Below are 15,061 nucleotides of genomic sequence, written 5' to 3' on the forward strand. Positions count from 1 at the left end.
GAATAAACTTTGTAACTGTGTCAGAGTGTCATGCACTGACATTTGAAAGTGACCTCTCACTTGTCCCTATGGATGGCCCATGACCGAACCCTTGCCATTTGACTCAGTGGATGGTGCAGACGGGTTGAGTTGGGGGGGGGGGAGTAGAGTTACCATGCGGGACAGGGAGCCAGAGCAGGCCAGAGGGTTATCATACTGGCCAGGAGCAAGCCTGAGGAAATTGGTGGAAGCTGGTGAGGAATCAGAGGAAAGGGCCATTAGGATCCTGGGGGCCCACGCTGTCAGCAGTGGCATTAAGGGATGACACAACTTGAACTCCTCTGACGCTGGGGGGAGGTAGCGCGCACTGAGGTACGGTCATCTGGTCCATATACACCCTAATATGGATTAGAATCAGTAGAACATGGAACGGTGTTGAAAGAGTGAGGATAGCCTGTGTAGAATTATGGGCTCGACTACAGGGAAGGGACCGTCCGTGTGGAGGCTGGTTTTGTGGTGTCGACTACAGGGAAGGAGCGTCCGTGTGGAGGCTGGTTTTGTGTCGTCGACTACAGGGAAGGGAGGGTCCGTGTGGAGGCTGGTTTTGTGTTGTCGACTACAGGGAAGGGAGGGTCCGTGTGGAGGCTGGTTTTGTGTTGTCGACTACAGGAAAGGGACCGTCCGTGTGGAGGCTGGTTTTGTGTCGTCGACTACAGGGAAGGGACCGTCCGTGTGGAAGCTGGTTTTGTGTTGTCGACTACAGGGAAGGGAGCGTCCGTGTGGAGGCTGGTTTTGTGTTGTCGACTACAGGGAAGGGACCGTCCGTGTGGAGGCTGGTTTTGTTGTCGACTACAGTCCGTGTGGAGGCTGGTTTTGTGGTGTGTCTGTATTAAAAAAATGTTCCCCCAGTTTTACAATTACCTTGGTTAGAAAATGTATTGTAGATACTCTGAACACATGAAATCCCTCGCCACTAACAGCTACTGTACTGCTACATATTGTGTGTGGGTAGTCTATCAATGCATTGGAATGGAACAAGTCTTTATTCCAGAGGATAGATACATTGTATGGATCCCAAATTGCACCCTATTCTGGCTATTACCTATAAAGTACACTACTTTAGACTTTTTTAAGTCTTTTGTGTTCTGGTCAAAAGTAGAGCACTATATAGGGAATAAGTGTCCATTTCCAGACACAGCCGTTATATATCACATGGTTATACGGGGCCTTCCCTGTGGCTCAGTTGGTAGAGCATGGTGTTTGCAACGCCAGGGTTGTGGGTTCGATTCCCACGGGGGGGGCAGTACCAAAAAAAATAAATGCATGAAATGTATGCATTCACTACTGTAAGTCGCTCTGGATAAGAGCGTCTGCTAAATGACTAAAATGTAAATGTATACAGGGTGAGTCATCAGACTGGGATTGACAGATGTTTGGCTAACGCCACATTATGTTCACACTACTAATGGCCAATTAGTGTCTATCATTTTTCTTACTTATAAAATGACTAAGTTACATCCTCTATATTTATCAGGTGAAAATAGCCATATGAGTATCTAAGTGATGTTGTGATGGCTCTGTAAGTGGTGTTGTGATGGCTGCAACAGTCATGGATGCAGGGTTTATTTTCTCAGGGTATCTTTGCCCAGGGTCTTCAGCCTATATATTCTGTGTCCCAGATGGCACCCTATTCCCTATATAGTGCACTAGTTTTGACCAGAGCCATATGGGACCTCGTGAAAAGTAGTGCAACAAATAAGGAATAGAGTTCTATTTTGGATGCACCTATATTGGCCTCAGAGACCACAGCTGTTGAACCAGTACAAAGCTGTAAAGGTAAAGGGTGGCTGCTTTGAAGAATCTCAAATATAAAAAAATATATTTAGTGCTGCGTTGTGCACTTCTCACTGAGTGCGCTGCGCAAATCCGAAGCGTCTCGCTCACACGGCTCCTCACAGGCTACAAGTGAAGACAACATCGGGGACGCAACTGAACGCGTCCTTTACTTTATTCCGAGGTGCATGTTGAAGATATTGGAAGAACTGTCCATATTTACTTTTCGTTAGCCAACAAGATGACTTGGCCTAACGAACAGCAAAAGCACTAGCCTATGTCAATCTACTATCCCCCATAGTACAAAAGTCGACCTATTCTGTGCGAGAAATAAATATTCAAAACACAGTCTGGGACAGTTGTAGGATGCGATAGATCCCAAATTAATACAACCACTAGCATCAAAAAAACTTTTATAAGCAATGAGGCCGACCTAACAGATCTGAACTTTTAGCTTAATGTTGATAAACTATTAGGCTATTTCTTCACTTAAGTGCAGCAATGTGCACATGATAGTAGGCTGTAAACTCAACGTTCCATTAGCCGAAAAAACCATTATCAAAAGTGACCGCAAATGCAATTATGCCTGTAATTATTTTATTATAAAGGTGCATTTTTTTATGGTAAAAACGTTCATCCCCCAGAACTGAAACTCGTGTGCTTCTTATTTATGCCAGTTAGACTCTGCACCCTTTGTAAAGCGGGTTTATGTGCTTCATTTTAAGACGTTATTTGGCCACTTTAGTTGTGGTACAAACCTTATCAAAACATATAGGCCTATGGGCTAGAATACATGAGGTGTGCGACTATGATTAGAAAAAGTCAGGAAAGACTTTCTTAAGCTGGCCATCATTCACAAGTGACAGGCTAATATTGTCACCCATCAGACTTTTCTTGATTTAATCTTGTCTTTACATATACTAAATAATATGTGAAAATAGTTTTGATTTAGAATGGACCATTTATCATGCACCTGTATCAAAACAGGGGCAGCGGGAAAAAATACATGTGATCTATGAACTTTAATAGCGAATGGAGGACGCTTTTCCCTCTGATTTATTTTCATGCCAGCCAGGTAGGTTATACTCCTGTTGCAAAGCAATGTGCTTAATATTAGGAAAGTTGAGAAATAAATATAGTAGGCCTAGCCTATAGAAAGCTGATGGGATCCTCTTTTTAATAGAGGCCATCAAAACTGTTTTGTCATGCAACTTCATAGCCTAAAGAAATGTTGTGCAACATGAGCTCATGGGCTCTCATAAAGTGTTTGATTGGATTTTTGATTACATTTGCATTGACGTCAGAGTGATTAGAGGGACAATAGAGTGTTGAGTACCAGGCAGTAGCATCAGAGCTTGGAGAAGCATAGTTACCGTGACTAAACGTTCATGTGGAATTTGACTGCCTTCATGACTTGTGACCGCCGGTGTGGCGGTAATATGGTCACCGCAATAGCCCTACATACCTGTCTATATAAGGTCCCACAGTTGACATCAGAGCAAAAAAAACAAGCAATGAGGTCGAAGGAATTGTCCGTAGAGCTCTGAGACATTATTGTTGAGGCACAGATCTGGGGAAGGGTACCTATAAAAAATTTTAAAAAAAGAAATCCAGCATTGAAGGTCCCCAAGAACACAGTGGCTTCCATCATTCTTAAATGGAAGAAGTTTGGAACCACCAAGACTCTTCCTAGAGCTGGCTGCCGGGCTAAACTGCACAATCGGGGGAGAAGGGCCGTGGTCAGGGAGGTGAAAAATAACCCAATAGTTATTCTAACAGAGCGCCAGAGTTCTTCTCTGGAGATGGGAGAACCATCCAGGAGGAAAACCATCTCTGCAGCACTCCATCAATCAGTCCTTTATGGTAGAGTGGCTAGATGGTAGCAACTCCTCAGTAAGAGACATGACAGCCTGCTTGGTGTTTGCCAAAAGGCACCTAAAGGACTCGGACCATGAGAAACAAGATTCTCACATCTGTTAAAACAAAGATTGAACTCTTTGGCCTGAATGCCAAGTGTCACATCTGGAGGAAACCTGGCACCATCCCTATGGTGAAGCATGGTGGTGGCGGCATCATGCTGTGGGGATGTCTTTCAGCGACAGGGCGGGATTGAGGGAAAGATGAACGGAGCCAAGTACAGAGATCCTTACTGAAAACCTGCTCAGGACCTCAGACTGGGGTGAAGGTTCACCTTCCAACAGGACAATGACTCTAAGCACACAGCCAAGACAATGCAGGAGTGGCTTCAGGACAAGTCTCTGAATGTCCTTGAGGGGCCCAGCCAGAGCCCGGACTTGAACCTGATCAAACATCTCTGGAGAGACCTGAAAATAGCTGTGCAGCGACGCTCCCCATCCAACCTGACAGAGCTTGAGAGGATCTGCAGAGAAGAATGGGAGAAACTCCTCAAATACAGGTGTGACAAGCTTGTAGCGTCATACCCAAGAAGACTTGAGGCTGTAATCGCTTTCCAAAGGTGCTTCAACAAAGTATTGAGTAAAGGGTCTGAATACTTATGTAAATGTAATTTCAGTTTTTTGTTTTTATTATATTTGCAATAAAATCTTAACTGTTTTTGGTTGGTCATTATGGGCTGTTGTGTGTAGATTGAGAGAAGAACAACAATTGAAACAATTTTAGAATAAGGTTTAACGTAACAAAATGTGGAAAAAGTCAAGTGGTCTGAATACTTTCCGAATGTAAAATAAGGGGTGCTTGTATTTGTCCTCTTTCACTGCAAGTGTGTAACCTGTACGTGTTTGAAGTATGAAATAGAAATAGATTTTTTGCGTATCCCAACTCCCACTGTGACACCCTCAGAGAGCGAGATCAGGGTCAGCCATTATTGACTGGCGAGCGCGAAGCAATTAAAGTTAAGTGCCTCGCTCCAGGACAGATCGACAGATTTTTCACCTTGTCGGCTCTGTGATTTGAACTACCAACCTTTGGGTTACTGTCCCAACGCTCTAACGGCTAGGTGTGTGTGTTCACTGTGTTGGGCACTGAGACTGTCGGCATCACAACGACAGAAAGATTGGCCATCACATAGTCGTACACTGCACCCCTTCCCCAATACACTTGTAAATATTGGACTATAAATTGTGCCTTCCTGTATTTATAAATGCTTGTTCTATTCTACTGAGCCATTTACTTTGTTCCTATTTTGTATTGTTGCCTTGTAGCATGAACCTGTAAGTAAGCATTTCATTGGACGATATACCATGTGCATAAAACATTAAAGAAATAAAACTTGAGGGGAAGGACTTTGGACCTTCTCCAATCCGGTTGAGGAGACTTGAGAGATCCCATATAACACAACCATCAAATCAACAACTCTGAATACAGAGTGATCCGCTTCCATCCAGCGGCCATCGATCCCGCTGTATCCCGGGGTAACAAACTGTATAATATATGTACATGACGAGCTAGCACATTTATACACCACCACAACCGTCGCACAGATGGAGGGTTAACTGAAATATGTGGGCTGTACCCCAAATGTAGTGTAGGGAAGGGAGTGAGTCACTGTAGAGTGCACCTGATAGGGAATAGGGTGCATGCTGGCAGATGGATTAGCGTGCTGGCAGATGGACTAGCGTGCTGGCAGATGGACTAGCGTGCTGGCAGATGGACGAGCGTGCTGGCAGATGGACCAGCGTGCTGGCAGATGGACGAGCGTGCTGGCAGATGGACGAGCGTGCTGGCAGATGGACGAGCGTGCTGGCAGATGGACGAGCGTGCTGGCAGATGGACGAGCGTGCTGGCAGATGGACGAGCGTGCTGGCAGATGGACGAGCATGCTGGCAGATGGACTTCAAACTGCTCACAGAGACATAAAAATGGTATTCACTAGTTCATCTGACTCTGTGGAAGTAGATAAAGGACCTTATTGCCAAAATCCCAAAGTATCCCTTTAAGCTGCAGATGGAATAGAGCTGTGGTTTCTTCACCGTGTTCCCTTAAAGCTGCAGATGGAATAGAGCTGTGGTTTCTTCACCGTGTTCCCTTTAAGCTGCGCTGCAGATGGAATAAAGCTGTGGTTTCTTCACCGTGTTCCCTTAAAGCTGCGCTGCAGATGGAATAGAGCTGTGGTTTCTTCACCGTGTTCCCTTAAAGCTGCGCTGCAGATGGAATAGAGCTGTGGTTTCTTCACCGTGTTCCCTTAAAGCTGCAGATGGAATAGAGCTGTGGTTTCTTCACCGTGTTCCCTTAAAGCTGCAGATGGAATAGAGCTGTGGTTTCTTCACCGTGTTCCCTTAAAGCTGCAGATGGAATAGAGCTGTGGTTTCTTCACCGTGTTCCCTTAAAGCTGCAGATGGAATAGAGCTGTGGTTTCTTCACCGTGTTCCCTTTAAGCTGCAGATGGAATAGAGCTGTGGTTTCTTCACCGTGTTCCCTTAAAGCTGCAGATGGAATAGAGCTGTGGTTTCTTCACCGTGTTCCCTTAAAGCTGCAGATGGAATAGAGCTGTGGTTTCTTCACCGTGTTCCCTTTAAGCTGCAGATGGAATAGAGCTGTGGTTTCTTCACCGTGTTCCCTTAAAGCTGCGCTGCAGATGGAATAGAGCTGTGGTTTCTTCACCGTGTTCCCTTAAAGCTGCAGATGGAATAGAGCTGTGGTTTCTTCACCGTGTTCCCTTAAAGCTGCAGATGGAATAGAGCTGTGGTTTCTTCACCGTGTTCCCTTAAAGCTGCAGATGGAATAAAGCTGTGGTTTCTTCACCGTGTTCCGTTAAAGCTGCGCTGCAGATGGAATAGAGCTGTGGTTTCTTCACCGTGTTCCCTTAAAGCTGCGCAGATGGAATAGAGCTGTGGTTTCTTCACCGTGTTCCCTTAAAGCTGCAGATGGAATAGAGCTGTGGTTTCTTCACCGTGTTCCCTTAAAGCTGCAGATGGAATAGAGCTGTGGTTTCTTCACCGTGTTCCCTTAAAGCTGCAGATGGAATAGAGCTGTGGTTTCTTCACCGTGTTCCCTTAAAGCTGCAGATGGAATAGAGCTGTGGTTTCTTCACCGTGTTCCCTTTAAGCTGCAGATGGAATAGAGCTGTGGTTTCTTCACCGTGTTCCCTTTAAAGCTGCAGATGGAATAGAGCTGTGGTTTCTTCACCGTGTTCCCTTAAAGCTGCAGATGGAATAGAGCTGTGGTTTATTCACCGTGTTCCCTTAAAGCTGCAGATGGAATAGAGCTGTGGTTTCTTCACCGTGTTCCCTTAAAGCTGCGCTGCAGATGGAATAAAGCTGTGGTTTATTCACCGTGTTCCCTTAAAGCTGCAGATGGAATAGAGCTGTGGTTTCTTCACCGTGTTCCCTTTAAGCTGCAGATGGAATAGAGCTGTGGTTTCTTCACCGTGTTCCCTTAAAGCTGCAGATGGAATAGAGCTGTGGTTTCTTCACCGTGTTCCCTTAAAGCTGCAGATGGAATAGAGCTGTGGTTTCTTCACCGTGTTCCCTTAAACGCTGCAGATGGAATAGAGCTGTGGTTTCTTCACCGTGTTCCCTTAAACTGCGCTGCAGATGGAATAGAGCTGTGGTTTCTTCACCGTGTTCCCTTAAAGCTGCGCTGCAGATGGAATAAAGCTGTGGTTTATTCACCGTGTTCCCTTAAAGCTGCAGATGGAATAGAGCTGTGGTTTCTTCACCGTGTTCCCTTAAAGCTGCAGATGGAATAGAGCTGTGGTTTCTTCACCGTGTTCCCTTTAAGCTGCAGATGGAATAGAGCTGTGGTTTCTTCACCGTGTTCCCTTTAAGCTGCAGATGGAATAGAGCTGTGGTTTCTTCACCGTGTGTATATAACAGCTCTAGCTTTTTGATCAGGGCTCTTGGGGTGCTGTTTGCCTACCACGGTACTGTCAGTCAGTGTTCTTTGACCTCCCTGTAACAGATGTGGCAGGTGAAAACAGTATGAAGCCTCATTAGGTTTGAAAATTATGGTGGAAGCTCATCAGGCTGGCTTTCACCTGGTCACTTCTTTCAGATCGTAGGGCTGGGGGCGACTAGAGGGGGGGAGGACGGGCTGGGGGGGCTAGAAGGGGGGTGCATAGGGTAGAGGGGGGAAGACAAGGAAGGGCAGAGGTGTGATGGAGAGCAGGCAAAGAGGAGATATATTGAAGGCAGTCGACAGAGCCCTAGACATACCACGCTGCAGCAGACTACCGTAGTTCCCCTGCGCCAGACTACCGTAGTTCCCCTGCGCCAGACTACCGTAGTTCCCCTGCGCCAGACTACCGTAGTTCCCCTGCGCCAGACTACCGTAGTTCCCCTGCGCCAGACTACCGTAGTTCCCCTGCGCCAGACTACCGTAGTTCCCCCTGCGCCAGACTACCGTAGTTCCCCGCGCCAGACTACCGTAGTTCCCCCGCGCCAGACTACCGTAGTTCCCCCGCGCCAGACTACCGTAGTTCCCCCTGCGCCAGACTACCGTAGTTCCCCCTGCGCCAGACTACCGTAGTTCCCCCTGCGCCAGACTACCGTAGTTCCCCCCTGCGCCAGACTACCGTAGTTCCCCCCTGCGCCAGACTACCGTAGTTCCCCCCTGCGCCAGACTACCGTAGTTCCCCCCTGCGCCAGACTACCGTAGTTCCCCCCTGCGCCAGACTACCGTAGTTCCCCCCTGCGCCAGACTACCGTAGTTCCCCCCTGCGCCAGACTACCGTAGTTCCCCCCTGCGCCAGACTACCGTAGTTCCCCCCTGCGCCAGACTACCGTAGTTCCCCCCCTGCGCCAGACTACCGTAGTTCCCCCCCTGCGCCAGACTACCGTAGTTCCCCCCTGCGCCAGACTACCGTAGTTCCCCCTGCGCCAGACTACCGTAGTTTCCCTGCGCCCCGGTGTGCAGCTAGACTGCCCGCTACCTCAATAGACCAGGCAGGAACACAGTGTAGGTGTTTACCGCACTAGTCAGCAGTACAGCCAGACGACCAGTCACCCAGGCAACCAGACAGTAGCATGCTCACTAACAAGTAACCATAGAGATAATGTTCTAATTTAATGACACGTCACCACTCGCTGTGTCGAAGGACTCATTTTAGTAATGTGTGACACTAGAGAATATGCTGAGTTATATGACTATAGAGAACCTCTGGTGTGTGTGTGTGTGTGTGTGTGTGTGTGTGTGTGTCTGCGTGCGCGCGTCAACCAGTGGACATACTGTTGCATGTGGCTACAGCCTATTGATTTTTAGTTGGTTGGCGATGCTGACACTGTACCATTTTTAGATTGAAATATTTTAAGCTTGCACAATACCATCCGTTTTAATTCTGGCCCATGTGACGTTGTCAAGTGTTTTCTGAATCGGTCCTAAACCCTGTAGATGGTGTTCTTCTCTGATCCAGTTTATCTTTCTTATTGATAAGGGTTGACTGTTATTTACGCCGACTATTGATTTAATCCACTCCCTGGGTGCTGATATTTAGGAGTTTGGAAGGTAACCTGTGGTGTTTCAAGCTAACTAACTACACATGTTTTACGGTCGAGAGAGAGGGTCCCCCCCCCCCCCTTCCGTTTACTCCCTTTTATAAATGGATTTAATCTACCAGAGTGAATTTAGAATGACAGAATATATCAACACCAGAATGTTTAGTGGAATAGAATTGATACAATTCTAAACCTGTTAGAACGTTAGTCCATGAAAGGGTTCTGTAATTTACTCTCCTTAACTGTGGCTGCTTGTTTGAAATTATAAGTGGCATTTCTGGAACCCAATTTATGGAATAGAATGATTTCTACTTTAGCAATGTAACCACTGATGCCCGCTTCTCCATCCCCCCCCCACCATGTGTTAATTTAAACCAATGGATTTTACACTGAATCAACAGCAGGAGACCTGTTGCTTGCTCTGACCCATAAGGCCATACAATCTGATGGGCGATATACGGTGCATTCGGGAAAGTATTCAGACCCCTTCCCTTTTTCCACATTTTCTTACGTTACAGCCTTATTCTAAAATGGATTAAACAAAATACTCCATAATGACAAAGCAAAAACAGTAAAAAATAAATAAAATTGAAGCAAATTTATTAAAACAAATACAGTATTCAGACCCTTTGCCATGAGACTTGAAATTGAGCTCGGGTGCATCCTGTTTCCATTGATGATCCTTGAGATGTTTCTACAACCTGATTGGAGTCCACCTGTGGTAAATTCAATTGATTGGACATGATTTGGAGAGGCACACACCTGTCTATACAGTGCATGTCAGAGCAAAAACCAAGCCATGAGGTTGAAGGAATTGTCCGTAGAGCTCCGAGACAGGATTGTGTCGAGGCACAGATCTGGGGAAGGGTACCAAGAAATGTCTGCAGCATTGAAGGTCCCCAAGAACAGTCTTCCTCTAAGTTAGGAACCAACAAGACTCTTCCTAGAGCTGGACGCTCGGCCATACTGAGCAATCGGGGGAGAAGGGCCTTGGTCAGGGAGGTGACGCAAGAACCCAATAGTCACTCTAACAGAGCTCCAGAGTTCTTCTCTGGAGATGGGAGAACCTTCCAGAAGGACAACCATCTCTGCAGCACTCCACCAATCAGGCCTTTACGGTAGAGTGGCCAGACGGAAGCCACTCCTCAGTAAAAGTCACATGACAGCCTGCTTGGAGTTTGCCAAAAGGCACCTAAAGGACTCTGGTCATGAGAAACAAGATTCCCTTGTCTGATGAAACCAAGTTTGAACTCTTTGGCCTGAAAGCCAAGCGTCACGACTGGAGGAAACCTGGCACCATCCCATCCCTAAGGTGAAGCATGGTGGTGACTGGGAGACTAGTCAGGATCAAGAAAAAGATGAACGGAGCAAAGTACAGAGATCCTTGATGAAAACCTGCTCCAGAGCGCTCAGGACCTCAGACTGGGGTAAAGGTTCACCTTCCAACAGGACAACGACCCTAAGCACACAGCCAAGACAATGCAGGAGTGGCTTCAGGACAAGTCTCTGAATGTCCTTGAGGGGCCCAGCCAGAGCCCGGACTGGAACCTGATCTAACATCTCTGGAGAGACCTGAAAATAGTTGTGCAGAGACGCTCCCCATCCAACCTGACAGAGCTTGAGAGGATCTGCAGAGAAGAATGGGAGAAACTCCCCAAATACATGTGTGCCAAGCTTGTATCGTCATACCCAAGAAGACTCTCAGCTGTAATCACTGCCGAAGATGCTTCAACAACGGACTGAGTAAAGGGTCTGAATACTTATGTAAATAAATATATTTTATTTTTTATACATTTGCAAACATTTCTGAACTTGTTTTTGCTTTGTCGTTATGGGGTGTTGTGATGTCGTTATGGGGTGTTGTGATGTCGTTATGGGGTGTTGTGATGTCGTTATGGGGTGTTGTGATGTCGTTATGGGGTGTTGTGATGTCGTTATGGGGTGTTGTGATGTCGTTATGGGGTGTTGTGATGTCGTTATGGGGGTGTTGTGTGTAGATTGATCAGGGGTAAAAAACGATTTAATCATTTTTAGAATTAGTCTGTAACGTAACAAAATGTGGAAGAAGTCAATCGGTCTGAATGCACAAAGTAGGTATGGGTATTCAGACCCGTTAATTTAGGACGTAGGTATGGGTATTCAGACCCGTTAATTTAGGACGCAGGTATGGGTATTCAGACCCGTTATTTAGGACGCAGGTATGGGTATTCAGACCCGTTATTTAGGACGCAGGTATGGGTATTGAGACCCGTTAATTTAGGACGTAGGTATGGGTATTCAGACCCGTTCATTTAGGACGTAGGTATGGGTATTCAGACCCGTTATTTAGGACGCAGGTATGGGTATTCAGACCCGTTCATTTAGGACGCAGGTATGGGTATTCAGACCCGTTCATTTAGGACGTAGGTATGGGTATTCAGACCCGTTCATTTAGGACGTAGGTATGGGTATTCAGACCCGTTCATTTAGGACGTAGGTATGGGTATTCAGACCCGTTCATTTAGGACGCAGGTATGGGTATTCAGACCCGTTCATTTAGGACGTAGGTATGGGTATTCAGACCCTTGCTCTCCTGCTCTGTGTCATCAGTGAGTTTTTTATATTGAAGGGGGTTATGGTGGAGGGAGGGAGGTTCCCCCTCTGATGGATAGAGACACATTTACTGTGCCAGACTCCAGACCAGCTAACGTACCGTACAACCACCTGAGATGTAGACCAGTCTAGTTGAGCATCCTGCTCTGTATCGTGTATAATAGAGACCGAGAACATGCCTGTTTCCCTGACGGTTTTTTCTCCAGTTGTGGTATAAAAGTTAGTTTGTCGGGGGGAAGTCTAACATTGATTGTTAGTTCTTAAAGATTATATTTTTATAAATATATAGCTCCATTATATTTTCTACACACTTTATATCAGGTTTTAGTCTTAAGTTTACACTGAACACGTTTTACTGTCTCCCCCCCCACAAAATAAATGTAAGTTATGTATTTTTAGGAGTGGCGGCAAAGAATCCTCTGCTAAATTTCTATAGGGGAACCACTGACCATGCGGTCTGTGATTGTGTGGTCTCTGTTTGTTTACTAGGTATGCTACGTGCTGTGTACTGTACAATCAGAAGCTGACTGTCTGTGTGAGACATGTCTATAGTGCTGTGGAGTGTGTATGTAGGTGTGAGTCTGACTGTCGGTCTGTCTCTAGGTGGCCAACCTGGCCTGCTCCATCTCTAACAATGAAGAGGGAGTCAAGCTGGTCCGTATGGCTGCTTCCCAGTTGGAGACACTCTGCCCTCAGGTACCTGCCGGTCTCTCTACCCACTCACTCTCCTTCCTCTCTACCCACTCACTCTCCTTCCTCTCTACCCACTCACTCTCCTTCCTCTGTCTCTCGCTCTCCTTCCTCTCTACCCACTCACTCTCCTTCCTCTCTCCTCACTCTCCTTCCTCTCACTCACTCTCCTTCCTCTCTGTCACTCACTCTCCTTCCTCTCTGTCCACTCACTCTCCTTCCTCTCTGTCCACTCACTCTCCTTCCTCTCTACTCACTCACTCTCCTTCCTCTCCTCTCACTCTCCTTCCTCTGTCTCTCACTCTCCTTCCTCTCTACCCACTCACTCTCCTTCCTCTGTCTCTCACTCTCCTTCCTCTCTGTCTCTCACTCTCCTTCCTCTCTACCCACTCACTCTCCTTCCTCTCTACCCACTCACTCTCCTTCCTCTCTACCCACTCACTCTCCTTCCTCTCTACCACTCGCTCTCCTTCCTCTCTTGTCTCTCGCTCTCCTTTCTCTTGTCTCTCGCTCTCCTTCCTCTCTTGTCTCTCGCTCTCCTTCCTCTCTACCCACTCGCTCTCCTTCCTCTCTACCCACTCGCTCTCCTTCCTCTCTACCCACTCGCTCTCCTTCCTCTCTACCCACTCGCTCTCCTTCCTCTCTACCCACTCGCTCTCCTTCCTCTCTACCCACTCACTCTCCTTCCTCTGTCTCTCACTCTCCTTCCTCTCTGTCTCTCGCTCTCCTTCCTTCCTTTCTGTCTCTCGCTCTCCTTCCTTCCTTTCTCTCCCCTTTCTCGCTCCTTTCTCTCTCCTTCCTCTCTGTCTCTCGCTCTCCTTCCTTCCTTTCTGTCTCTCGCTCTCCTTCCTCTCTACCCACTCACTCTCCTTCCTCTCTACCCACTCACTCTCCTTCCTCTGTCTCTCACTCTCCTTCCTCTCTACCCACTCACTCTCCTTCCTCTGTCTCTCACTCTCCTTCCTCTCTACCCACTCACTCTCCTTCCTCTCTACCCACTCACTCTCCTTCCTCTCTACCCACTCACTCTCCTTCCTCTCTACCCACTCACTCTCCTTCCTCTCTACCCACTCACTCTCCTTCCTCTCTACCCACTCACTCTCCTTCCTCTCTACCCACTCACTCTCCTTCCTCTCTACCCACTCACTCTCCTTCCTCTCTACCCACTCACTCTCCTTCCTCTCTACCCACTCACTCTCCTTCCTCTGTCTCTCACTCTCCTTCCTCTCTACCCACTCACTCTCCTTCCTCTCTACCCACTCACTCTCCTTCCTCTCTACCCACTCACTCTCCTTCCTCTCTACCCACTCACTCTCCTTCCTCTCTACCCACTCGCTCTCCTTCCTCTCTACCCACTCACTCTCCTTCCTCTGTCTCTCACTCTCCTTCCTCTCTACCCACTCACTCTCCTTCCTCTCTACCCACTCACTCTCCTTCCTCTCTACCCACTCACTCTCCTTCCTCTCTACCCACTCACTCTCCTTCCTCTGTCTCTCACTCTCCTTCCTCTCTACCCACTCACTCTCCTTCCTCTCTACCCACTCACTCTCCTTCCTCTCTACCCACTCACTCTCCTTCCTCTCTACCCACTCACTCTCCTTCCTCTCTACCCACTCACTCTCCTTCCTCTCTACCCACTCACTCTCCTTCCTCTCTACCCACTCACTCTCCTTCCTCTGTCTCTCACTCTCCTTCCTCTCTACCCACTCACTCTCCTTCCTCTCTACCCACTCACTCTCCTTCCTCTCTACCCACTCACTCTCCTTCCTCTCTACCCACTCACTCTCCTTCCTCTCTACCCACTCACTCTCCTTCCTCTCTACCCACTCACTCTCCTTCCTCTCTACCCACTCACTCTCCTTCCTCTCTACCCACTCACTCTCCTTCCTCTCTACCCACTCACTCTCCTTCCTCTCTACCCACTCACTCTCCTTCCTCTCTACCCACTCACTCTCCTTCCTCTCTACCCACTCACTCTCCTTCCTCTCTACCCACTCACTCTCCTTCCTCTCTACCCACTCGCTCTCCTTCCTCTCTACCCACTCGCTCTCCTTCCTCTCTACCCTCTCGCTCTCCTTCCTCTCTTGTCTCTCGCTCTCCTTCCTCTCTTGTCTCTCGCTCTCCTTCCTCTCTTGTCTCTCGCTCTCCTTCCTCTCTACCCACTCGCTCTCCTTCCTCTCTACCCACTCGCTCTCCTTCCTCTCTACCCACTCGCTCTCCTTCCTCTCTACCCACTCGCTCTCCTTCCTCTCTACCCACTCGCTCTCCTTCCTCTCTACCCACTCACTCTCCTTCCTCTGTCTCTCACTCTCCTTCCTCTCTGTCTCTCGCTCTCCTTCCTTCCTTTCTGTCTCTCGCTCTCCTTCCTTCCTTTCTCTCCCCTTTCTCGCTCCTTTCTCTCTCCTTCCTCTCTGTCTCTCGCTCTCCTTCCTTCCTTTCTGTCTCTCGCTCTCCTTCCTTCCTTTCTCTCCCCTTTCTCGCTCCTTTCTCGTTCTCCCTCTCCTTTCTCGTTCTCCCTCTCCTTTCTCGTTCTCCCTCTCCTTTCTCGTTCTCCC

At 47.7% G+C, this 15,061-nt stretch overlaps 1 protein-coding gene across 2 annotated transcripts in view; it reads left to right on the forward strand.

Moving 5' to 3' along the window:
• The window catches only part of ctnna1 (catenin (cadherin-associated protein), alpha 1), a 247,642-nt gene that overhangs the window by 134,681 nt on the left and 97,900 nt on the right, over positions 1 to 15,061 (forward strand). For both annotated transcript variants that reach the window (XM_045717824.1, XM_045717825.1), the window contains exon 11: positions 12,420 to 12,512. In XM_045717824.1, coding sequence (XP_045573780.1) covers positions 12,420 to 12,512 — 93 coding nt within the window. The remainder of the gene's footprint in view (positions 1 to 12,419; positions 12,513 to 15,061) is intronic.

Source organism: Salmo salar, chromosome ssa05 (genome assembly GCF_905237065.1).
Source record: "Salmo salar chromosome ssa05, Ssal_v3.1, whole genome shotgun sequence".
Classification (NCBI taxonomy): Eukaryota; Metazoa; Chordata; class Actinopteri; order Salmoniformes; family Salmonidae; genus Salmo; species Salmo salar.